General features: G+C 37.2%; 2 protein-coding genes across 2 annotated transcripts in view; one reads left to right on the forward strand and one right to left on the reverse strand.

The window, feature by feature from the left end:
- map3k10 (mitogen-activated protein kinase kinase kinase 10) overlaps positions 1-10,861 on the forward strand; it is a 40,300-nt gene extending 29,439 nt beyond the window's left edge. The window contains 10 exon segments of the mRNA XM_046864601.1: positions 369-517; positions 853-1,028; positions 1,770-2,016; positions 2,116-2,238; positions 2,443-2,581; positions 2,702-2,811; positions 3,953-4,179; positions 5,360-5,582; positions 5,585-5,887; positions 8,163-10,861. Of these exon segments, the coding sequence (XP_046720557.1) occupies positions 369-517; positions 853-1,028; positions 1,770-2,016; positions 2,116-2,238; positions 2,443-2,581; positions 2,702-2,811; positions 3,953-4,179; positions 5,360-5,582; positions 5,585-5,887; positions 8,163-8,557 (2,092 nt within the window). The 3' untranslated portion in view covers positions 8,558-10,861.
- Positions 10,862-15,433: 4,572 nt separating this feature from the next.
- The window catches only part of ttc9b (tetratricopeptide repeat domain 9B), a 31,829-nt gene continuing 20,283 nt past the window's right edge, over positions 15,434-26,979 (reverse strand). The window contains exons 2-3 of the mRNA XM_046863823.1: positions 19,411-19,593; positions 15,434-18,134 (exon numbers count right to left, since the gene is read on the reverse strand). Coding sequence (XP_046719779.1) covers positions 18,040-18,134; positions 19,411-19,593 — 278 coding nt within the window. The 3' untranslated portion in view covers positions 15,434-18,039. The remainder of the gene's footprint in view (positions 18,135-19,410; positions 19,594-26,979) is intronic.

The raw sequence follows: 26,979 nt of genomic DNA on the forward strand, positions 1-26,979 counted from the left end.
ACTAAGAAATCAACAGTTATTACTCTGAAACAGTTTAACACTATAACGCATCTCAGTTCTAGTGTATCTAATTTAACCTGAGGTAGTTGCCAGTAGTACTGAAGCAGCTCTGTACCAATGGCCTGCAGCACTGAAGAAGTCCTACACTCCACTTTTAGGTGTTTTCCACAACCCTTTAGCTGATTAGCAACCACTTAATGAGATTAAATGGGTGTTAGGGCTGTTAAGTAATACATTGCAAACCAGTGAAGGAAAACTGCCAGACACAAACACATTTAATTCATAATTAGCAGTTGCACTGAGGATAATGCTAAAATGTGCACTGTGAATAGACACCCATGTTTGAGTATAACTTTCTGTCACATTAGTTTTGGTGTACTGCTGTGGGAGTTGCTGACCGGTGAGGTGCCGTATCGGGAGATTGACGCCTTGGCTGTGGCCTATGGAGTTGCCATGAACAAACTGACCCTCCCTGTTCCTTCCACCTGCCCTGAGGCCTTTGCTCAACTGTTAGGAGGTATGACTGACACACACACACACACACACACACACACACACACACACACACACACACACACACACACACACACACTGTGTATACACAGACAGCTTCATGAAGCTTACCCTCATAAGAACTGCACTATAATGGAATTGAGTTACACCAGTCTTTCCTTTCCTATTCTTTTATTGGTTAATCTAAAGTGCTTTGCTAGAATATAATCCGATAATCCAATTACCTTTACGCTGGTAGTGCTACCACGTTCCTGTACTATTGACCTGATACAATGAATTTCAACATTGTTTTTTTACCCCCTTTAATTCACGCTATTCTGTTTCTTTTCTTTCTTCCAGAATGCTGGAGCCCAAATCCTCACAGTCGCCCCACTTTTACTAATATACTGAGGAGGTTGCTGGCCATTGAGCAATCTTCCATGTTCCAAATGCCACTGGAGTCTTTCCATTCCCTACAGGAGGACTGGAGGCTGGAGATCCAGCAGATGTTTGATGAGCTGAGGGCCAAAGAGAAGGTAAAACATGTTGGCACTCTATAAAGTAAATATACACAGATCAGGCATGACGTTATGACATTATAACTTTATGACAGGTGAAGTGAATAACACTGATTATCTCTTCATTATGGCACCTGTTAGTGGGAGGGATTTATCAGGCAGCAAGTGAACATTTTGTTCGTAAATTTGATGTGTTAGAAGCAGGAAAATTGGGCAAACGTAAAGACTTGAGTGAGTTTGAAAAGGACAAAATTGTGATGTCTAGATGACTGGGTCTAAAACTGCAGCTCTTGTGGGCTGTTCCCGGTCTGCAGTGGTCAGTATCTATCAAAAATGGTTCAAAGAAGGAACAGTGGTGAACCAGCGACAGGGTCATGACTGTTTTAGCAGCAAAAGCTAAAGACTATATCTTGTAGAAGAGAAAACGTATTAAAGGTGCCAATAACTATCCTTTGTAACTGTATAAAAAGATATATGTCTAATTTGTGTATAGTGTAGATTTGGATTCTAGTTTTCTCCAATATCCAAGTATCCAGTAAGTAACTATTTAATGACTCTGGAGTTAATAGTAGAACATAAAACAATTGAATAAATCAGCTTGCTTAATTGCTAATCTCATTTTCACTTCCCAGTTTACACACTCTCCCTCATGTACCATTATTTTTTATAAATGAGACCACCATAAAACTATATGACTATTTTAATCCTAATCCTGCTGCATGGTGATTATTCTTATATGCGCTTTGAAATACACAACAGGAGCTGCGTTCCTGGGAGGAGGAGCTGGCTCGGGCTGCAGAGGAACAGAGGACGCAAGAGGAGCTATTGAAGAGACGCGAGCAAGAGTTAGCTGAGAGGGAGATTGACATCGTGGAGAGAGAGCTAAACATCATTATCCATCAGATGTACCAGGAGAAACCACACGTCAAAAAGCGCAAGGGCCATTTCAAGAAGAGCCGGCTCCTTAAACTGGGCCGAGATAGCAACTGCATCAGCCTGCCCTCTGGTGGGTTGAATCGAAAATACAATAAAATGTTTAATAAAGAGTCAATTTATGTTTTATATTTGAAATATATAATATAAAAAAATCTTTTCTCATGTGTAGATTTTGAACATAAGATCACCGTGCAGGCCTCTCCCAGTGTGGATAAGAGGAAAAGTCAAGGCAGTGAGAGCACCACTCCACCAGCTAGTCCAGGTGTTATACCTCGTCTCAGAGCCATTCGATGTGAGTTTGGTTTATAGCAGACACACTTTTTTAAATCGATTACATCATTACCTAATACTAGATTTTGGAGTTGATGGTTTCGGATGTTAGTTCTTCTGGTGTACTTCTATTCTAGTTCAGTTAGAAGTCTACTGCTTCTGTTCAAGCTACAATTAAATATTAAAATATTTGATATAAATTTTAATACTTTATATTTTACCATAGTAACCCCAAATGATGGGAGGAACACTTGGGGGCGTACAGCAGTGTGTAAGAAAGAAGACCTGGCAGTGACGAAAAAGAAGGGCCGTACCTGGGGTCCCAGCTCCACTCATCAGCGCGAGCGTGTTGGAGGAGAAGAGAGGTGCACAGCCTAATACATACTAAATGGCAGATGAATTATGGACTCATTTTGAGAGAACACATTTATAAATGTAATAAATGCTTCACATAGACTTATATATAAATGGCATTTTGGTTGCAGGTTAAAGTCACTTGGAGAGGGGAAAGTGTGGTCTTCCAGTGCTCCTAATCTGGGAAAATCCCCTAAACATGTCCCAATACCTGGTGGCTTCTCTAGTCTTAATGAGATGGGTGAGTTAGAGCTTCGGTTAATGCACATGCATTTTTGTTTCAATAGTAACAACTTAGAGATTTTTATGGTGGGTGCTCTGCAGAAATAAACTTGAAAATGGATGGGTAATAGTTGGTATGGAGAAGTTATCACTAAGAAGCTTTATTTAGCATTTGAGTCTTTGCTGTCATACATAAAATTTTAAATTTTCTTGAACTTGGCTTAAGCCCAAACCTGTTCCATCATGATAATTCCTCTGTGCACAAAGTGATCTCCATGAAGATATATGGTCTACATGGGTTGGAGTAGAAGATCTTGCATGACCTGCTATAGACATCTCACCTCAAACCTTTTGAACACCTTTACCTGACTTTACTAACACTCTAGTGGCTGAATGAGCACAAATCTCCATTGCACTCCAAAATCTAGTGGAACATTCTTATAAGAAGAGTGGAAGTTATTATACCAGCAAAAGGGGACAAACTATTGAATAGGATGTTCAATAAACACGTACAAATCTTATGGCCAGGTGTCCACAAACCTTTATCTATACTGTATAGTGTACCTTGTTTTTGCAACAGTTGCACAACAGAAGAGGAATAAAACACTTTGGGGGGGTGCTGTTTTTGGAGATGAAATCATCTTTGAGGTAATAACAGTAACTTGGCTGTATATCGGGCTTGATCACACCACCATTTTACATCAGGCTCTTATAAATGCACATGTAAGAGATGTTCAGGTGGCCTTGATTGTTCTAATAAGTTCTAATAAACCGAAGTCAGGTAACAGTTTATCATTTTATTTAGCAGCTCTAATTTTTGCTCTATTTTTTACCCCTCTATGGTGTGATTATGACTAGAATAAAAAAAAGGGAATTTTTTATTAAGTCCATGTTGAACCCAATATTGGTATAGACACAGGGTACACCACAGTAAAGGCTTTATACAACAGTTTTTCGTACATATACATTTCTTTTTATCAATGATACAATTGTCTTCATAACAGACTAGAAATAAAGATCTTTGTTTAATGTGTGCTGTGAAGATTCTATATTATAACAAGATTTATAATTAATATATATACTTCTCTATACTATATGAATACTCCAGGATTTATTTCCTGTAGGAATTAGGTCTAATTCTCATGTCTGTGTCTCTGTAGAGGAACAGTGTGAGCTCGAGGAACGATTGGCTCCAGAGGGCAGTAGCAATGGGGCGACGGAGGATGCCAGCCATATGTGGATGGGCGTAGGACCTGGAGTGGGTTCCCAGGATTCTTTGCGGCGCTGTAATCAGAGAAAGAAGAGTGACATAGTATTGCTAGGCTGTGCCTCCATCTTGGCTGCCGTGGGCTTCGGCTCAGACCTGCTCCAGCTGGGACGATTGCAGGTAAAGATGGTTTAGACAACACAGATCTCTGCTTTAAAGGGTTTAATAGTTTGATCAATTAAATTTTAAACTTTAAATTTTAGTAAGCTTTATTTTTTCTTGTGTGCATTTTAAAAGAAGTATTAATTACAAAGATGAATGGATGAATGAATGAATTAAATACAGTATAATGATTGCACTACAGGCAAACAATCCCAAATGCAGATCTTGAGCTGAAGCGATGGAAGTATTCTGCATCTTTATTAGTGATCAATACTGGCACAGTGAGACTGGAGGTGTTGTCAACTTGCTGATATCAGCTCAGAGTTTGAAAGCTAATGTAGCTGACAGGAAATGACAAGAAAGCCTGTATTATGCCAAAAAGTAGATAACTGACACCCAGTTTTTCAGTGAATTCATACAGACTCGTGTGTAGTGACGTTTGTGAAGCACAGTTTCACTGTTATGAGTGGAAAGATTTCCATTTGGGACGGGATCCTCCCAAGGTTTATATATTATACCAACTGCTGAAATGTATAGTTGCATGCTGTTTAATTCTGTAAAGACGCTTTGGGACAATGTCCCAATTATTCAAATTAAATAAAATTTAATTTGAAAGTCAATAAAGTAACAAGATGTGTAATCTTCTTTTAAAATCATTACGGTTTTACAATATATTATTATGTTAGTCTTTCTCATTTCCAAAACACATTTAAGCCAATTCATCAAATGTTTATTTATTGACTATTAGTAAAAACTGTATACATTTTAAGCAACACTCCTGCCTTGATTATTGCCTCAATTACTACATAAATATCACAGTATAAGAGGATGTATTGTAGTAAAGTCCCAAAGACTCCAGTCTGTGCTTTAAGTTGTGTATTTATTTGTTATCCATTTTCTTATGAAAATACAGGCTTGTCCAAAAAAGCCAGTAACCAATGATATAACGTATAAAACTACAAATAATACATTTTTTTTTTTTTAAAGCATGTACTCTTCACATTTTTTTCTGGACTTGGCTTAGATTTTTCAGATCAGCATATTGACTTTTAATTTGGTTATTCCCATTTGGCCACCCTGTATGATATCAATATTAAAGCTAATAGATAATTCTTATAAATAGTACCAATATCATTTGTTATAATATATATAGCATGATTTTGTGTGTGTGTGTGTGTGTGTGTGTGTGTGTGTACAGGTAAACCAGGACGAACAGGATGCACGTGAGGAACAGCGAAAAAAGAAAGAAGGTCTGTTTCAGCGCACAGGTCGATTCCGACGCAGCACTTCTCCCCCAAGCCGTACGCTGTCCCTGTCCTTGTCCCACAGCCGCCATCATCATGAATCTGTGCTGCCCTGCCTGGACCCGTCTCCATCTGTCACACTCCTGTCCCTGTCCTCCCTTTCCGACTGCAACTCCACAAGTCCCTGCTGCCCTCGGACCCAGACGATCTTGTGCCAAGTCCGAGCAGCGCAATGCCTTGTCCAGCTCCCACTTTAAACCCCCTGCTGGACCTGCGAGCAGAGAGTTTTAAACGGGAGCCGAACCAGTCGCTCACTCCAACCCATGTCTCCGCCACCATGGCTGTGAACCGTGGACACAGACGCACACCGTCTGACGGTGCCATCAGACCTCGTGCACAAACAGTGACAGGGCACCGACGTACGCCTTCAGATGGCAGCATGCCAATTCCGCCAGACACACCCACTACCACAGCATACACAGGTGGGTCAGCAGGAATCTGTGTGTACTTGGGATGTAACGAGGGTTGCAGAGGGGCAGAAAACTTCCATGAGAATTCATCTGGGGAATTTGGGAAATATTCCAAATTGGAAACTTACCAGGAATTTAAGTGAATTTAAGTGAATTTATGGGAATTGATGGGAAATTTGGGTAATTGTATATAATCTTCATCATATAGAAACATAAATCAAATTAATATTTGATAATTAAAAATAAATAATTAAAAATAAATATGAAATATGTGTGTGTGTGTATATGTATATACTTTTTAATTATATATATATATATATATATATATATATATATATATATATATATATATATATATATATATATATATATATATATATATATATATATATATATATATATATATATATATATATATATATATATATATATGTATATATATATATATATATATATATATATATATATATATATATATATATATATATATATATATATATATATATATATATATATATATAATTAAAAAGTGCAATTAAGTTGTGATTAATCGTATACGATTAATCACAACTTAATTGCACATTTTTTACATTTGTTCTTTATGTACCTTCAATTAATACTTAAATGTCGATTAAAGCTTTATTAATCATGGGCATGTATGACTGCTTAATGCAAATGTATGTTTATTATTTATGTAACCATACTCAACATAGAGCACGAAATCAAGACATGTTTCAAAGGTCATAGATGTTTTCCAAAGAACTTGTTCAATTAGACACAATAAAAAAAGAACACAGAAATACCAGGTTCCCATTACTTCTTTTTCTTTGCACTGAGCAATTTACTTACACAAGCCCGTTTACATTTTCTGATCGCAGGGCAGTTGGTAAAAATAATCTAATTATGCTGTTTTAATAGACGTAAATCATCAGGACATCAAACTGAACTTTTGCTATGTTTCCACACGGACGGTTTTAATTGCCGGATTTTTCAGTTTCGGGTTTATAGTTTAGATCTGTTAAATTAAAGATTTTGTGAATAAATGTGTGTCGCGTTAAATTTCGCCTCTTTTATATATATATATATATATATATATATATATATATATATATATATATATATATATATATATATATAAAAGAGGCGAAATTTAACGCGACACAAAATTTATTTTTTTTATTTTTTTTTCAAATACAAATTGTCAAACGGAAATGCGCACTGGTTCAATCTCGCGTTAATAAAATTAGTGCCGTTAAAATGAATTTGTGTTAACACGTTTTTAACGTGTTCATTTGTCAGCCCTAATAGAAATATATATAGAGAAATATATATACTATAAAATATATATACAAGAATAAGACAGAAAGGGATGGGTATTTTCACAGATTTAAGTGTTCATGCGCTAATATTGAGATTCCAGTGTTAAAGTGACAGTTGTGCATTTGTCAAAACAAATTGTGCAAAAAAAGAAAAAGTTAGTCCAGTAGGAGAAACTCCAGATACTAGCTGCTAGGTGTTTTTCTGGTTTAAAGCTCCTCCTCCCTGTGTTTGATTTTGAGGAGCAGGAAAAAAATCACTTGTTGAGATGGATGATATATAGTTTGGTCATAAGCTGACATGCATGCACACTAATACAAATTCTTTTTATGGGACTTTTTCATTTTGATTTGACCCCCCAGGTTTTTTTTTATTACCTCACCCAAATGTCTGCTCAGTCAGTGTATTTATTTTTGCAACTGTATAATTTTTGTTGCACCGAAGCTTACACACAGCACACAGGGAATTTTAAACAGAAATGTATGTAATTTATGGAAATTAAATAAACACATGCCAAGATGGACATTTCTGACATTATTTTGTGTGCAGGATTCAGGAATAACCTGTGTTTTGTTATGGAGGAATGCACAGTGCATGTAGGGGGTGTGTGGCCTTAGTCGCTCTGCAGTGTTGTGTGCATGTGATTGATGAATGTTCAGGGAAGAAACTAAATTATATCTGGTTGTTTTCACCAAGATTTTCCTGCAAGATTTTTTCATCTACATTTAAGTTCCCTCTTATTAGATAACCTGCAGTTTTGTGAAATTCCTGGATGTTTGCAACCTTAGATGTAATGCAGTGTTACTAGAAAGTACTCCGGTACTTTTTTTCTTAGTTTCTTTGTTCGTTTCTTTCTTTCTTTCTTTCTTTTTCTTTCTGACTTTACAATAAGTTATTAAAATACTTTATCGCGAATGTCCTGGTTTTGCTCACGTTGTAGTCAGCTGTGATATTTTATGTTTTCCCTCAGGTTCTCGTGACAGTCTTGATATCCCTCGTCTCCCGGACCCATCCACAGTCTACCCTGTAGTGCATCGGCGTAAACCTCCTCCTCCTTCAGAATCCCAGACCGGGACCCTTGAGCGGCCCAAAACATTGGAGTTTGCCCCCCGTCCTCGCCCCACCCCGGCCCGAGCTCGCCCAGACCCATGGAAGTTCTCGTCACTCTCCCGGACTCTCAGCTCATCTCCGGGGAGCAGCTGTGACAGTCCACTAGGCTCTGGCGACAGCGGGGTCAGTGCAGGAGCCACCGCTGGCCGCCAAACTCTATTGGACATGGACATGGAAGGGCAGAGCCAGGACAGCACGGTGCCTCTCTGTGGGCAGCACTCACAAGCCACATTGTGTGGCCAGCAATTCTTATAAAATGCCAGGAAGCCTCCAATATAACCAGGGCTGCCTCGCCAGCATATCCCCTAGATGCAAAAGAGTTATGAAACACCTAGCATTGACCTGCATTTCTCATGGAGGCTGTTTGTAGACAGGGCATCCCAGAAACCATGACTGTCCCCTCACAGTGTGAGTGTAAGAAGTACTAAAAAAAAATCACTCGGAGGACTGTGGATTATTTTTCATAGCCACCGCAGTGAACCACAGTCTTAGAGCTGCAGCACTTTTATGAGTTCCATAAAAGTAAAGGTCAAGTCCTACTGCTTGCATCATTCCCTCTATAGATTGTTCAATAAAACTCTCTTTTTTTATATACCCAGGTAAAATTTATGTGATGAATTGCATTTGCAAAGCCATTTCTTTGATACTGTATTTTCTGGACAATAAGTTGCTCATGATTCGGAGACAAGCCTCCTTCAATTATGATAGAAAAAAAAAATGTAATAATTTGCTTCTTAGCTTTTATCCCATTAGTGTTACCTCGTTCAGATGATAGAAATGCGTTCCAATGGCCCCATTGTAACATAAAAATATTGTAAGTTAAGATATGGCCTACCCGACCTTTAGGGAATCTTAAAGAATGGTGATCAGTATGGGGTAGTATACTGTAATTTGTTAATAATATAACAAAGTACAGTACATAATTAAGCAAAACAGCAATTTACAGTACTCTATAAGCTTTACAGTATATATATGTACAGTATGTGGCAGTGGGCACGTAAACGAGTGTCGCTCACAAGTAAAGGTTAGCGGCTACATTTGCCTGCCGTGCAAATCTTAAAATATCTTTACCATTCGGTCATATTCTCATCGTCATCGCAAGATCGAAAACTCTGGGACCATCTGTACATGGCAATGTTTTATGCTGACATCTTGAACATGCCTCGGCGTACATTGAAAATGCTGCACCACAAAGGGATTCCATATTGTATATAATCAAATAGCTGTGAAGGAAAGAAAAATCTAATGCTATTCATTCACAACCTCAGGAAAAAATATTCTACATTGTATGACACAAGCTGTAATGGCTGTTTTTCAGTATCAAGCTAATAACACGACTAAAACATCCATGTTCACTGATATTTACTGTAGGTTCATTTATTAGTCCGTTATATATTATTTACCCTTTTTTGTGTTTTTCAAAAATCCAAATCCTAAATGTTTCTGTAATATTTCACTCCCTCAGTGAAGCAGATAAAAAATCAGCTGCACATAAGTTGTCCAGAAAGCTTTTCATGTGCGTATTTAAAGCATGGTTAAGACATGTTTCAGGGTGGACTTCTGAGTCCGAAGAACACAAGCAAGTTATAGCAATTACATACACATTTACACCCAAAATAAAGACATTACCGCCTGGCTATATTGCACTTAAACTACAGAATGATGTGGGTCTTATAGTCCAGAAAATATGGTAGCATATGATCTCAGCATATTATTCTATCCTTCTGTTTTTGAGGAGAAGATAGACCATCTCACGCTGCCTGCAGAACCTAATCAGAAAGCAGGAGCACGTTTTAATGTGAAGGCCTTGTTTGACTGCAAATCCCGATGTACAGTCCATATTGCCTGTGTTTGTATGTAAGCAAGAGTGTGTGCATGTCTTTCTGAGAGAATGTGTCATAGGTGTTTGAGAAATGGTGTCCTCAGCTGTTTCCGGCTTAAACACACTCTCACTTCCACGGTAAAACAGGAATATTGTGAGCCTGGAGGAAGGGAAGGACTTTTAATGGTCGAGTGAGGGTCTCCGTCCGTTCGCAATAAAATACAAAGCAAGTTCTGTACCGTAACGTGTACACAGTATACATCTGACATTTACACTTGTTTACCTCTTCAAATGGGACCATGGAAGATCTTCCTTCACCTGCACACTGGTCTGAGAGAAAGGAATGAACTGTGAGATGCAGTGTGTGGCGGTTTTTTTTTCTTTCTTTTTTATGCTTTATGAAATACCACTGTAATCAGACACAAAGAGAAGAATGCGTGATGACATTCCGTTCTGAACAAGGAGACCCTTAACCTTGTGTTTATGACGTGATATTGTACGCTTTCATGCTCGAAGGTTCATCCTGGTAATCGACAGTATTTTTTCCACTGTCTGCCGGCAAGTGTGGATGTGTGTGCGTGTGTGTGTGCGTGTGTTTGACTGTTCTTATTGTTATAATTTGTATGGGGTGACTCTGTGGAGAAATGAGACACAATGCCGTCCCGTACTTTCTGTGTGAAAAGAACTAAGAGTATTTATTAAAATTACTGTTATGATTGAATTGATGGATTATGTTTAATTATCAGCCCTTTTCTTTCACTGTGTGATTCCTGCAGCAAACATCAGTCAAATCATTACAGCTCCCATATATATATATATTTATGTTAATAATCATTTTACATTTTGGTTGTTAGGTAGGATTTTTGTAGATTAATAAGTGCTTTTTTCTCTGTACATGATTAAAGAATTGATTAGAAGGATTTTTCACACATTTGAAACATCATGTGAAAAAGAGAATACCAAGTTTTTCCACTTGATGTCGCCAAATTCACAACCAGAACAAAACGCCATGATGTTACAATATAAAACACAATAACACAATATCTCAGTGGTGGACCGTGTATTTTACACCTAGGCTTTCGTAGTGCCTACCTCAATCAATCCACCTTTTAATACCGCCATTAATACGCAACGCTATAAAAACCATCATATTATAAAGAAACACAGTATTACAGAGCGCTGCATCACAGACAGGTTTCTCATACAATGAGAATAAATGCCATAACAAAAGCAAGAAATCCGATTAACACAGTTTAACAATTCTCCTTTCACTGCAGCTACAGCTGCATTTCCCATGCATTGCTGTTTTCCTGGGGATTTAAAATGAAAACAAATTGTGGATGTGCAAATTTGCCAAGAAAAAAAATGCAAAATATAAATGTCTATGTATGCTTGGGCATTAAATTGTCCCCTTCACTTCATCTAGGAGACCTAAACCCAATGGCCCCTGTTTGCAAAGTGAGCACATGGTTAACATGGATTGGAGTAGAAGATCTTGAGCGGCCTGCAATAAAGTTCTGACCCCAACCCTACTGACCAACCTTTGGGATGAATTGAAATGCTGAATGCACCCCAGGCCTCCTCACCTACATCTGAACCTGACCCTTGTGTCTGAATGAGCACAAATCTTCACAAGCACACTCTATCTAGTGGAACATCGTTCCAGTTATTATAACAGCAAATTGAGAAAATAAATAATTGATAATTAATTAACAGGATGTTCAAAAAGCATACAAATATAATTTATTTCACAAAAATCTCTCTAAGAAGCATATTGTGTCATTCTGGGGTAAAATAAACCACCTCAATTTAGACATGATGGTTAAAAAAAAAGAACAATAGCATTCCATCATTACTGTACATGCAGCCCTCCCCACATACCCATACACATGCATAGCTGTGTTCTGCTCCGCTGCTCGCATGTGTGAAAGCAGCCGCCACTCCAGCACTTTCAGACGCCACTCAGTTACCTAGCAACTCCACTTCACTTCCATGGCAATGCTATAAAAAGCCACAGTGAAGAAAAGAATGGAAGAACGGAAGGAAATATGGTGGACATGGCAGTACTGGCACAGACGATGCATGATTATAGACGTGTTTATAGTAAGAAATTGTGGCATTTGTAGTCCAAATGTATTATCAAAACCCGTTCAATCACCTAAGAGCGTTGTGTTTTATATATATATATATATAAATATAATTTTGCATCCTATTCTCTGACCCACCCCTGTTTTGGTCTGCTTTCAAAGCAGTAGGAACCATTAATAAGAGCAGTCAGAAGTGACAGACTCATAATTACCCCATGAGAGAGAGAGGAAGGGACTAAAGAAAAAGCAAGTAATGTCTGAATAAGGGGATGAATAGGCTCGCAGGCTCACAATCTTCAACAATTAATATGTTAAATCATCTGAGACCTGGTTAATGTGTTCAGGAGGATGTTATCAATAATGATACAAAGTCCTGAAAGGAACGTTTTTGGAGGGTTTCTTGTACTTAGAATCTCCTGTGAATATGCCCAATTATCAAGCTGCAGCTTGTGCTCAAATGAAAGCCTCCTCACAGCTTAGTAATTGGGCATTCCTTTCACCTCTCCAGGTGAGCTTTCGCAAATCTCAGTGTTAAAATATTATGCCGGTGTTTACCGAAATCACAGATTTAAAAAAAAAAAAAAAAACGTCTTGTACACATCTTGTGTGAGATGCAGCAGCACTAATGAGTCCTATCTTCTGATGTACCCTACAATTATATTTGCTCTAATAATCTTTCATATTCTTGAACAGAAGTCAATGCAGCCATTGGGGAAACTTTCCGTTCATTCCTTTGGGCTATATCTTCTTATTATTTACTCTTCCTTTTATTAATTCACAGAAAATGTCATTGAATAAGCGTACACTTTATTGTTCAGTCATTTCTAAAGCAATAACTGTATACCACTATATTTTGGAAAGTTAATTACCTTTCCTTACAGCTTTCTCTTTATGTTGCTGTAAATCATCATGGTGCATGAAATACACTATATGAATAAAAGTATTGGAACACCTGACTTTTCCAGCCATATGTGGTTCTTCACCAGAAAGTTGGACAAATGTATAGAATGTCTTTGAATGTGGTTAATTTTCCTTCCGCTTGAACCTGTTTCGCTTGACAAAACCCCTGTGCACAAAGATCTCTATGAAGGTATGCTTCACATTGGTTGGAGTGGAAGATCTTAAGTGGCCTTCTGTAAAACTCTGACCTTAACCCTATGAAACATCTTTAGAATAAACTGGAACCCTGTCTGGTACATTAGTTCCCCCTGTGGCTGAATGAGCAGACATCTCCACAAGCACAATCCAAAATCTACTGGAAGATCTTCACGAAAAAGTGGAGGATATTATAAAGGCAAAATGAGACTAAATGTGTAATAGGATCTTCAAAAAGCACATGTTCAGGTGTCCAGGTGGTCACTTTTCTCCATATAGTGTTTTTATATACATACTGCATGTACTTAGAGTTTTGACTTACCATTGCTTTAGTCATGAGAGCATTTGGATGTTGTCCACCAGAGGTCAGAGTCACCAGGGTCGTCTGATGTTTACCGATTCCCTTTTACCAAACAATTTCCTCATCCATATACATAACTGCTGCTTAGGTCCAGCACCTTTGCAATATTTAGTCAAGCTTCTTTTTTTTTTTTTATCAGATTGTTATATACTTTGCAATTTTATCTCCTTTTATTACTTCCTTTCTGACAGATATTGGAACATTATTGATCCTGCCCTTTGAATGTTATTGATCCTGCCCTTCGAACTTTATTGATCCTGCCTCTTAAAAGTTATTAATTCTGCCCTTTGAACAGTTATAATAATGATATAAATTCAATCCACTTATGTTTTATTTGTATAGATCTTTTAATGGTCAACACTGTCACAATAAATAGATTTAGAGTATACATTTTAATGTATGTATTTTATGTATTAATGTGTCCCTAATGTGTTTATCCCAATGAATTTATCCCTAAATACAAGGGGGGAAATAAGGATTTGATCCCCTGCTGATTTTGTGAGTTCACCCCTTACACAGAAATAAACAGACTAGAATTTGTGTGGTAGGTTTATTTTAACCGAGAATATATATATATATATATATATATATATATATATATATATATATATATATATATATATATATAAAAATTAAAGAAAGCAAATGAATTAATTTGTATTTGATCGAGTGAAATAAGTGTTTAATCCCGTACCAAATTAACAACAATTTTGACTCCCACAGACCCAAATTAGTCCTGTCCCTTTAAGAAAGTACTCCTAATATCAACTCATTATAAAACACTGTGATTGGACACCAATCACAGAATCAACATCTTCCATTCAAACCTTCTCCACCACCATTAGAAAGACCAAATCGCTGTCAAAGGACATCATGGATAAGAATGTAGACCTGCACAAGGATTTAATGGGCTACAATACCATCAGATTGTTGCCTTGGCCATATGTTTTTGGGTCAATGTCATTGTCATGACCCATTCATGACCCATCTTCAGTGTTCTGGCTGAGGCCAAAAGATTCTACAGTGCATGGCCCCATTCATGTGGTGAAGTCTTCTTGTACCCAAATAATTTTCTTCCTCCATGTTTGACAGTGGGGATGTTGTTCATGTTCTTTTTCTTTGTTCTCTTATACACATAATGAGTTGAATGAATTGAAATAATAATAATAACAATAATAACAAAACAACAACAACAATAAATATTAATGATATTAGTGGTTCATGAAACGCATCACTATTATAATTATGCAGGGTTTTCTATTATTGTTGTTGTTTTGTTATTATTATTATTTCAATTTTTCAATTTAATTTGTGCATATTATGGCTCATGAGATGTCAGGGGAAATTGAATTAAATTAATAATAATAATAATAATAATAATAATAATAATACCAAAATTAGCACAATGAACTTGGAGCATCATATAACATCCAAAGTTACATTATGTTTTTCTCCTGAAGCAAAATAATTTTTATTTTGCCAGATGAATTTTTTTTTTTTCCCTGTTGCTGTATTGATCTGGTGTGGGCGCACAGGTTATGGAGTGTAGGTATGCTGTTGGAGGCATTTTAAGATGTTCACAACTTTCACATCCAAAATAAGCTTTCTCACATCCAGCTCCTGAGAAAAAGAGTATGGAGGTGGTATTTGGTACATTTATAATTGTGTAAAGGAGCAAATCTGCCGCACTGATTTGAACCATTCCAGGTTTCACATTTTAGCAGCAGGTGTGGGAATAAAACAAAAACCAGACGAGACGCTCGTTCTATTTTTCTAAAGTTTATTTGTCTTCAAATACATATCAATAGTGCATTCCTGGGCTTGCAGGTAAATGTAACCAGTTCTCAGGTCTTTTATGAGACTCTCTCTAGCTGAGGGGGCAAAAAACATGAACCAGCAAGACGGTGTGATAAGGACCAGAACAAACAGAAGGTCAGAATCGCTCTCTCTAGAACAGACGAATGAAAGAAAAAAAGAGACCAATGAGTTGTTTAATTGTGTTCAGGTCTGCAGGGTACCCTCACCCCTTCCAACCAATTCCTTCTTTATTATTAATATTATAACCAAACCCTTTTAATTATTAGATTCCAACTTGGGAGGTCAAAGGTCATACCCCCAAACCCTTGTACTGCGATTTAGACAAGACCAAAGATTTGACATCACAGAAAAAAGGCAATAAACAGATTTTTTTTAAACATATACACAAATACAAATTGCCCCCCTTTTGATCTTTAAATATATATATTTTCCATATTCTCATTTTAATATTCTTTCTCATATATCGATAAAACATTTTCGTAATGTAAAGCTCTCCACAACCATTGTTAATTTTTTTTGTTGTACATCTGTCTTTAAACCACACATATCTATTTGAACATTCAACAAACACCTACCTCAAGTGACATCAAAGAAAACGAGCACGGCTAACTGCTTCACTTTCGTCTGACCGACCTCTTAGCTTGTGCTTATGATGCTGTCAGGAGACAACAATCACACAATCCTGTGTCAAAACCGCATTACCAAAAGGACAGCCAGCACACGGGGACAGAAGAGACACGTTTAACAGAGCTAATAACCCAGACTCCACTGATGCATCGCTATCATCTTTGCCCGTTACATAAAAAATTGAATCATTGGCAAATAAAAATAAATAAATAACTAAGTAAAGGCATAAAAAATTCAGGGTGGCAAACATGATACAGAGAAATCTAGAAAAGCTGCAGAGTCAGGGAGCTGTTGGGAAAGCAAGCGAGAGTTGTGTTACTCGGGTCACTTTGTGCCGAGCTGAAAGCAATCGTTCTGATCACGTCCTAGCTTTATATCTCAGAGTCTCGATGCTCTACACCTCAACAAATTCGATCCTGGGCTAAATTCATGCTCGGCGTCCCCTAGAGTCACGTTGACACCATTATATCTCTTGTATCAGGTCAGACACATTAATGTCTTGACTGGTTCCTAATACAAACTGGAAACTGGGAGTGATGGCACTAAGAAGTTCCTCCATATTAACACGCATGTTATTTGTGATTTTACAGCAAATAGCAGTTTGTTTGCAGAGAGAATAAAAAACAGAGCTTAAGATGATCTATGGATGCGTTCAGCTTGTGTAATTTTAAGTGTGAGGACGGTGAAAATGATCAAATCTGGATTAAATATAAAGCCTTGCTAAAGCCACTGCGATCTTTCAGGATGTTTTTTTCTTTGCTCAAATTTGACATTTGAAGTGATAGAGAAAGCCAATTTACAGAAATAGCTATATTAAAGTGGACAAATCAGGACAAAACATTATCGGTGGCTTTTTCTGATCAAATGGCACACAGGAGTACAGATGGGACTACATAAAGCATGGAGCATACGAGCAAGTCTGTATTTTAACGCTGGCTAGAAAACTCTGTAGGATTTGTCACGTTCAGAAATACTGTCAAGGTTCAATCAAAGAAAGGGGGCGTGGTCTGACGTTCTGCCATGACCTAAAGGAGAGCAATGACACAGGTTCACAAAACATCTGTTAACTTCAAGGTATGCTTTTTGTTTCTTTGAGAAAGACAAAAAAAAAATAATCCACAACATCACAAATTCAAATTTGCTCAAACAAATGCTACTATTGTACAACAGGCAGCGAACGGAAAGAAAAAAAAAATGTGCTTGAAATAAAAAAGGACGAATTACGAACCTCAGAATTAGCCCTTGAATTGAATATTGAAACAGTTAAAAAAGTATTCGATACAGCCAAATTGAGAAAGAGAAATTACAGAGAAAGAAAAAAAAAACGCAACCGGGAGTAAATAAAAAAACGCAGGCAAAGAGATCAGTAGTATCCGTCGAGACGGAATTGCATTTTCTCTCCTGCTCCCTACGGCTAGGAAGAAGGAGGTGTGCGATGGATTGCGCTTGAGTTCAAAGATCATCCGCTTGATTCTAGGCCCTATTTAGCATTTGTTCTGGCGCAGCACTGTGGCTTTGATATGTGTGCTCTTTTATAGTTAAAAATGGTAGCCACACAGTAACACACCTCCACCTCTCTATAGCTACACTTCACTGCTCTTTCACCTCCCCGATTAGAAAGATTTTTTCTATCCTACAGACTTCCAGTGATTCTTGTTGCATTGACGGTTTTCTTTTCTTCCCTATTTGATTTGTCAGTCAGTACCTGGGAAACTGAAAGCACCGGGACGGTTTGGTTTTAAAGGGACAGAGAGAGGATTCAGAGCGGGAGGGCGAGTCAAGGGGCTTCTGTGCCAAAAAGCAGTTCGTCTTCACTAAACAGCACAGTACAGGGGTCCTGATAGTCCATAGTACGAGGGGTGCAGCGGGAAAAGGAGGGAGAGGTCAGTGGAGAGGATGGCCAAATGAACAGAGGAATGGGTAGCAATTAACCCAAAGCCTCCTTGTTATTTTCCCGCATTTGCTGACCGCTCTTACTCATCTTCATCTCCGTCAGCTGGATGTATCGCAACACGTTTGTGTCTGCAACAGGGAGAAAAAAAAAGAAAAAAGGTACTGCATAGATTTCTTTCATGTTTTGTGAACTTTTTTCTATCTATCTATCTATCTATCTATCTATCTATCTATCTATCTATCTATCTATCTATCTATCTATCTATCTATCTATCCATCCATCCATCCATCCATCCATCCATCCATCCATCCATCCATCCATCCATCCATCCATCTATCTATCTATCTATCTATCTATCTATCTATCTATCTATCTATCTATCTATCTAGGTAAAAAATGTACACCAAAAACATTTACAGGGTAAATGTTTAACATTATAAAATGATTAGCAATGTTATTGTTTCAAACATAATTTATATATGTTAAGTTCTGTTCAATTTCTGATCAATCAATCCACATTAATCTGGATAAATCTATAAACATGTTTTCTCTATGTTTTGGTTTTGGAAACTTTGTCCATCGAAAGCCGAGCTTTTAAAAAAAAATCGTTCTCTACCAACTGGATAAATCTGAAAATACAGTTTACATGCTGTAGTGTGGACTGAGACAACAGAGCTATTCAAAAACAATAGTGTATATTTAGTTTTTCTGGTGTGATGCTGTCATATGACATTTTCAATTAAAAATCACAAGATAGTGAACAATGTTTTTTGCAATTTTGTCGTGCAGTTGTTGTGCCTGCATTCCAGTTTCATTTATAAAAATTCATGTTACTTTTTTTACAACTATCAGATTGCATTATTTCAAAGAAGATGGAACGTTCACTTGCAACAATTCGAAGTATATAAACATTTGATGGATGATGCAGATGAAAGTGCAGTATAGAGCTGTTTTCAGACATTCTAGTGTTACGAGAGATTTTTGGAAAACATTTGAAAAACGGCAGTGTAGATGGAGAGTATTTTAATTATAAATGTATTTATATTATAGAATATAGTATTACGTAGTATTTTTGTATTTATCTGCATTAAGCGTTTAGTCCTTGTTTGATTTTGGAAAGGGAACAATAAGAGAACATAAGATAACACCTTAAAAATGTATATTTGATCCTTCTGGTCAATTACGCAACATCTGTGAAGCCGTGCATGCATTTAAATTAAATTAAATTAAATTGGCTTCTTCATCTTATCCTTACAGCATACAATGTTATCACTTATCTATGCACAGTGCATGCATTACTTATTCCAAATTGTCAATATTTTCTACACGTAAGAGAACATGATTATTAATTCTCAGTTATTCTAAACAGTAAACGAATCAGCTGCACCTCAAAAATAGGCCTACCTGTGGGTTCACGGCTCTTGGCATCACGGAGGTAGCGCAAAGCGCAGTCGTAGTCTCCCAGGTGGTAGAAGGCGATGCCGGCACGGTACATGGCTTTGAAATGGTCCTGCTGATGTCCAAGGACTTTCAAGCAATACTCCTTCACTCTTTCGTAATTCACCAGCTCTGACTGGAGCAGACACGCTATGGAGAGATAGAGAGAAGGAGCAATGTGGTGTGAATGACACTTCGAAACCATTCATTTCCTGGATAAAATTTGCAAAAGAAAAGGTAAAGTATAATATACAAAGAGAGAGAGAGAGAGAGAGAGAGAGAGAGAGAGAGAGAGAGAGAAGAGAGAAAATGGAATGGATGTATAGAAAACGCCAGACTATAAAGTACAATATCATAATTGCGTAATCAAATCTCATCTTTAAAAAAAGAATTTAAAATGGGATCAAGTGCAGCTAAAAAATAATAGATGTATAAGACCAGCTAAATAGCTAAACATTTTGACACTAAGTGTTTTTTTTGTTTAGTTTTTTTTTACAGCAGTCATTATTTATAAGGAAGGCTTGAGATGTTCTCTGCTTCAATCAGACTGCAGATATGTTCATTATCCCAGCATGAAGATCTAATTGCACCTTTTAGCTTTCGTGAGATGAGCAACAGAGACTGGAGCCAAGTGTTTTATCTGCAAGTACATCTGCCCTTTCTTTCAGAGAAGAATATTAATATTTGTTCATTTACAACTGCTACAAATGAAAGCCCAGTTTTCGTTTTTTCGAATATTTAAGTCTGTCTCTAGTATAATCTTAGATTCCTTTTCTTGGGTGACAGGACTGAAAACTAATGTAGACTTAAGTTGTCATATGTTCAATGAGTTCACCAGTTCACCAGTGAGGAGATCACCAGTTTCTGAAATGCTCAACCCAGCCATCAACAAAAATGATCACATTTTTCCCTCATTATGGTGTTAACTGAAGTTCTTTCCCAACCTGTTACAACAAAGTTGAAGTCACACATGTATAGGACATATTCGGTGTGGTAGCATGACATTTTCCCTTCATTTGAACTAGGAGAGCCAAACCCAAAGCCAGATTCAGGAAAAAATATGATTTCAGTGGGTTGGAGTGGAAGATCTTGAGACGGTGGGCTATAGAGCTCTGACCTCAAACCTACTGAGCATTTTTGAAATGATTTGAATCACTGATGCTACACCAGGCCTCCTCACCCTACATCAGAACCTGACTTGATTAACACTCTTGTGGCTGAATGAATGAGCACAAATGTCCAACAAGCACACAAAATCTAGTAGAACAACAAAAGGGAAACAAATGTCGAATAGAATACTTAAAAAGCACATACTCTTATAGCCAGATGTCCACAAACTTTTGTCCATATAGTCAATATTTCTTTAATTCTTTAAGAGATATATATATATATATATATATATATATATATATATATATATATATATATATATATATATATATAAATGTGCATTTAAAACTTGATTTAAAACTTGATTTTCATTAAATATAAATAAATAAAATCCTCTCTTGGCATGAATAACAGCTTTACACACCCTCTTGGTAAACTGTTTTTTTTTTTATTATTATTATTATTTACAAAGGTGTTTGTTAGTTAAAGATTTTCGGAACTATTGATTCAGTTGATCTCAGAGCAGCTCAATCGGATTTAGGTGCGGTGACTGTGCAGGTCATTCCATGATAGATAACACTCCAGCTGTATGTTTGCTCATCCTTTCACCCAGAATTGGTCTCCAACCTTCACTTTGCTAAAACACCCCAAACCATTAAGGTTCCACCAAACAAATAAGTATTGGGTTGGACTCATAATTCGTAATTGTTTCATGATTACTAAACTTTGTTAATCAGTGATGTGTAGTAAACTATCCTGCCCTTTTCACAGCATTATTATCAGTTTCACTGAACATATTATATAAATGTAAAATATATCTATATCTGAATTCCGCAGTTTAATAAAAGCTGGTGGAAAGCATCCAAGGTCATTTTTTTTTTTTCTTTTTAAATACTCGACAGCTGAAATCCCATTTCCTCCTCTATTTCCAAGTTGAATGAATAAAACATTAGAGGTCTTCAGCATGAAAAGAAAAATGGTACAGCTAATTAATAGCTGTGTGAAAGGGTAAAATTAGACGCATTGGACCCTGAAAGAACATCTGCACTGCAAATTAATCGGGGTTTGTACTCTGTCCTGTGTCACCAAAGTGAACCGGTGGAATTATATGTGTTGTAGGATTTAATTGAACGTGTTGTAGTGGGAAATCTGTATGGTTTTGTAATCTAATTTTATTCTGAAATTGTAATGAATTTTTTACTGACGTGTAAGTTTTTTCGGTACAGGGCTTTCGGTACCAAATGCAACGCATTTTATTTGTGGAACATAGATAAAATCTGAGTTCTGTCAGAAACGTGGCTAGCTGCTAACGCTAGCGCTATGGATTCTTTAGCATTTTATGTCCATCTTCAAGACTTTCTCTTAAAAGAAGACAATCCTGACAATTCCACATATCGAGGGAGTGAATGAATGAAGACATTTGTTAAAGTATGCTGAAATAAGGAAACAGTTAAGTAGAACATATCTTTAGAAAATTGTATATTAAATGTAAAACACACACACTTACCGTATTTTTCGGACTATAAGCCGCTACTTTTTTCCTACGCTTTGAACCCTGCGGCTTAAACAACGACGCGGCTAATTTATGTATTTTTCCTGGGTTTTTCCCGGTTTCACAAACTTCAAGCCAAAAAACTGAGCGACATAACATTAGACCAATGAAATTTCCGAACGGAAACGAAAAAAACGCACCTCACCTGTGTTCTGAGCTGCACGGCATTGGGAGAAAAAACATTTTTTTTAAACGCACGACGATGCCAAAAGATAAACTCCTGAGAGAAATAGTTGTAAAAGGAAGGAGGTGAACTATGACTTACTTGGTCGGCTACTGTTTAGATACAAGCCGTTGTAACGCGTTGAGTCTGGGTGAAGGGAGAGCTCACTAAACTTTTTATAAAATATTATAAAATATTAGTTTATATAATATTTAACCAAGCAGGCATTTTATTTGAAATTGTTGTCAAAATATAAACTGCTAATGTTCACAAATGTTAATAATAATAAACCGTGTTAATAAAAAACGACAAGCAATTTTTTTGTTTTGCATTTCATCCCCTTAACCATATCGAAATTGAACCGAACCGTGACTAAAAAAACTGAGGTATGACTTTTGTGTACCATTACACAATAATATATTTACAGTATCTCACAAAAGTGAGTGAACCCCTCACATTTCAGCAACCATTGTAGCATATCTTCACAAGTGACAATACTAAAGGAATGAAACTTGAATATATTTTAGTGTAGTTAATGTGCAGTTTGTATAGCAGAACAATTTTACTGTCCTCTAAAAATAACTCAACATACAGCCATTATTGTCAAAATAGCTGGCAACAAAATTCAGCACACCCTGTGTGCATGTCAAAACTGTCCAAAGTGTCAATATTTTGTGTGAGCATCATTGTTATCTGAACTGAACTGAATGAATCTCACCACTTAAACATTTTTTCAGCCAAAATGGATTTAATGGCCTAAATGTACTCCATTCTGATTTACTGATTGAAGTATTGATTGGTCTGGATTATCCAATTTTTAAATGAACACTTCTAGTGTGAGATTCTTTTGTGGTGGAGATTCCGATCTGGTGTTTATTAGCATTTAGATGAGTGGTGTTTCAGTAAAAGGCAGCGTTCCCTTTAGTGAGTCACCGGTTCCGACCGAGTGCCTGGCAGACTGGCAAAGGTCTGACCCTGGCCAAGGTTAATGTGCGTAAATGTGCAGTGCGCAGAGGACAGCATAGCTGACTGACCACCACATGGTGCCACTCTCTCTCTTCCTTCCTCCCTTCCTTCCTTCCTCCCTTCATTCCGCTCTCAGTCCTCAAACTATCTCTCCATCTGCTGCTGACACTCAGACAGCAACAAAGCCAGAGAAAGTGATAGAGAGAGATAAAGAGAAATGGAAAAAGAGAGATAAAGAGAACAGCATTCACACGGGAGATCACGAATCTTCTTCTTCCGGCTTCTCCCATTAGGTGTCGCCACAGCGGATCATTCGTCTCCATACCACAATGTCCTCTACATCTGCCTCTTTTAAACCAATTCCCTGTATGTCTTTCCTCACCACATCTATAAACCTCCTCCTTGGCCTTCCTCTTTTCCTTCTTCCTGGTTACTCAATCCTCAGCATTCTCCTACCGATATAACCCATGTCCCTCCTCTGCACATGTCCAAACTATCGCTTTTTTGTCTCCAAAACTTCCTAAATGCGCAGTCGCTCTAATACACTCGTTTCTAATCATGTCCATCCTCGTTACTCCCAATGAAAACCTCAACATCTTCAGCTCTGCTCTTTTTACTCAATGCCACTGTCTTTAAACCATACAACATCGCAGGTCTCACCACAGTCCTATAAACTTTCCCTTTCCCTCTTGCAGAATCTCTTTCCATTTCAAATCACTCCTGCCACTCTTCTCCACCCACTCCTGCACTCTTTTCTTCACTTCTCTAACACACTCTCCTTCTCTCCAGCACATACCTCCAGCTCTCCAAGCTCTTCTCAGCCCTCAAGCATCATAGTCCATGGAGACTCCTGTCTGACCTCGTCCGTCGACCTGTTCATTACCACTGCAAACAGGAAAGGGCTCAGAGCCGATTCTTAATGCAATCCCACTTCCACCTTGAACCAGTCTGTTGTTCCTACTGCACACTTCACTGCTGTCACGCTGTCCTCATACATATCCTGCATCAACCTCACATACTTCTCTGACACACCTGACTTTCTCATACAATACCACAACTTCTCTCTCGGCACCCTGTCATACGATTTCTCCAAATCCACAAACACAAATCAGCTTCTTATGACATTCTCTATACTTCACCATCAACAAACTCAAAACATATATTGCATCCATAGTGCTCTTCCTCAGCAGAAAACCATACTGTTACTCACAGATGGTCACCTCTTCTCTCAGCCTGGCTGAGATCACTGATTACTAATCTAAAAGCAGTTGGGTGTAGTCATTTAAAACTACTTCAAAAAGAAACATCTGCCCTCTGGGCTGAAACAGCTGTAATATCCAGATGTAACAGGTTGAGGAAAACATTTCATATTCCAATATAGAAATACAGCATATAATCAACCCAAAATACACTACACACCTTCAATTTATTCACAAAGTGCAGAACTGAGTGACCAGAAATAATGTAAAATTGCAAGTACATTGAATGGCAAAAAAATGACAAAACAAAGGTTGTAAAAATGATACAAACATGAGCAGTGACAACAAAGGAAAACAATTCATCATCTTTCCCACATCAGACAGCCAACCATATGACCGATTCACAGCTTCCCCGGCACTGAGTATTTTTAAATTTCTCATGTTTGGATCTTGAACTGGCTGCTATTATTTCCTGACTGTTTTGCGAATGACTTCCTGGGTTTGCAAACTAATTTTGTTAATACAGTCCCAAACCTACTCTGCATTTGCATTTATTAATTCGCATTTGCAATTAAAACTAAATACCTTTCTCTTGCATCTTTATAGATTTAATTTCTGTCAAAACCAGTCCTGTGGTCAGAAATCATTCATTAATTTATTCATTCACTCATTTTCAATAACCACTTCATCCTGGTCAGGGTATAGGTGGATCTGAAGCTTATCCTGAGAACAATGTGAGGTAGAAATATACTCATATAAATCTATATATAAATCAAATGAAGTCATCTTAAAGCTATCTGTGAAACATAGTGCACTTGAAATGAAAGAAATTTCAGTCTAAAGTCTTTACACAGTAGATATTATTTGTGTTAAAACAACAGATATTTTTGCATTTATAATTTGTAATGCACATTGCAGAATTGCATTTATAAATTTATGTCTCATAACAGGCTGCTAATTATGTACTAGAAAGGCTTATGCAGTCAAATAGATCCCCGTGTCACTAATGAAATGCTCAAATCAAAATCTGGGTGAAATATGGACGGCCAGATGAAGTGATTACGAATAGAAGAAGATGCTACTTATTATTGGTAATGAGTCATTAAAGAGAGTCAACTGAAAATAAGCTTAATTTAATTATGTGATACAAATCCCTTCCCAACCATGGCACAGTGAATGTGGATGGGGCTACAAAATGACTACACTGATGACGTGAGGGAGGTTTTACTCTGCTTTTACAAGAAATTTTATTCATTTCAATATGAAAAATTTAGCATTTTACCAAAATCATATAAACAGTTAAATTGTAAAACAATTAATCAATGCATCACAGTTTATTCTTGTATTCCGGTATTATTTATTTCTATATTGTGGATCATTTATTTATTCATTCATTCTGCTTTAGTAAGTTCAGCTTTATCCTGGTCAGGATCAATGTTGGTCTGGAGCACATTCCAATTGAGAGCATGAGGCGGGAAGCATCATACAGTACAACTCTAAAAGATATGTAAATAGAAATTTCAACAACAACTGAGAGGAAAAACTTCATTTCATCAATTTCATTAGATTCTTTAGATTTGTGTATTACTTTTTTTATTCCAATTCAACTATTAGTCGGATTATTAAATCACACAAGTTAACGTAATTATAGTTTTTTTTTCACAGCTCTACTCCTCCCACATAACTGCATTGTGCCCTCTGGCATTTTCTTTATCCTTTTAATGTACTCTTTTATTTTCCATAATTTTCTTTTCTTTTCACCTGCATCACTGCTTATATGTACAGTAGTTTTTAGTGGTGACTGTGCATTGTAATTTTGGATGGTTAAATTATATTTTCAAATAGTCATTTTGGATAACTTAACTGTAAATGTAACATGAATTTTCCATTTGCAAGCCCAGTTCAGGGGTCCAGTGCACTGCAGCTGAGCTCATCCTGCGCATTTTCATCTTCATGACCCTGTCTCAGATATTCATGTCCTGTCATGACCCCCAGTTGGATCTACATGGGCCTGGTGAAACAGTAAACGCTTGTCAGATTCAATCTCGTCCTCGCATCACTTTCTTTCTCTTTTTTTTCCTGCCGCTTTAAGCTCCCCAGATCCTGCTGAGCTTCTTCTGTATTAGGTTACAAACCATAAATGCCTAATGGATCTAACTCTTATTGTTATGATTTTTTCTCCGTCATTCTCTCTGGACCTCGCTCGCTCCACCCAAGCCTTGGTGCATGTGCACAAACTTTTACCACATTCACAAATATGCTGCAACAGACTAAGTTATTACATAAATGGATAGGGTGTCACAATGCAGATACAGGGAATTGCACTTAAGTGTGCGCTGAGTGAAATAATGATGGCATCGGGGGCCACACATTAATGGGTCTACTGCACTTTCATCTAAAGCTCTGGCCAAGATTACAAAACAAGACTAAGATGAGAAATCTAGAAGTGGTCTAACTTTATGAGGATGATACATCGATACATTTAAAGTCTAGTGGGAATAAAGTTGGGAGTAACCATCTTTCTTACTGCGCTTAAAACATATAAG

The sequence above is a fragment of the Silurus meridionalis genome, chromosome 13 (genome assembly GCF_014805685.1).
Source record: "Silurus meridionalis isolate SWU-2019-XX chromosome 13, ASM1480568v1, whole genome shotgun sequence".
Lineage (NCBI taxonomy): Eukaryota > Metazoa > Chordata > Actinopteri > Siluriformes > Siluridae > Silurus > Silurus meridionalis.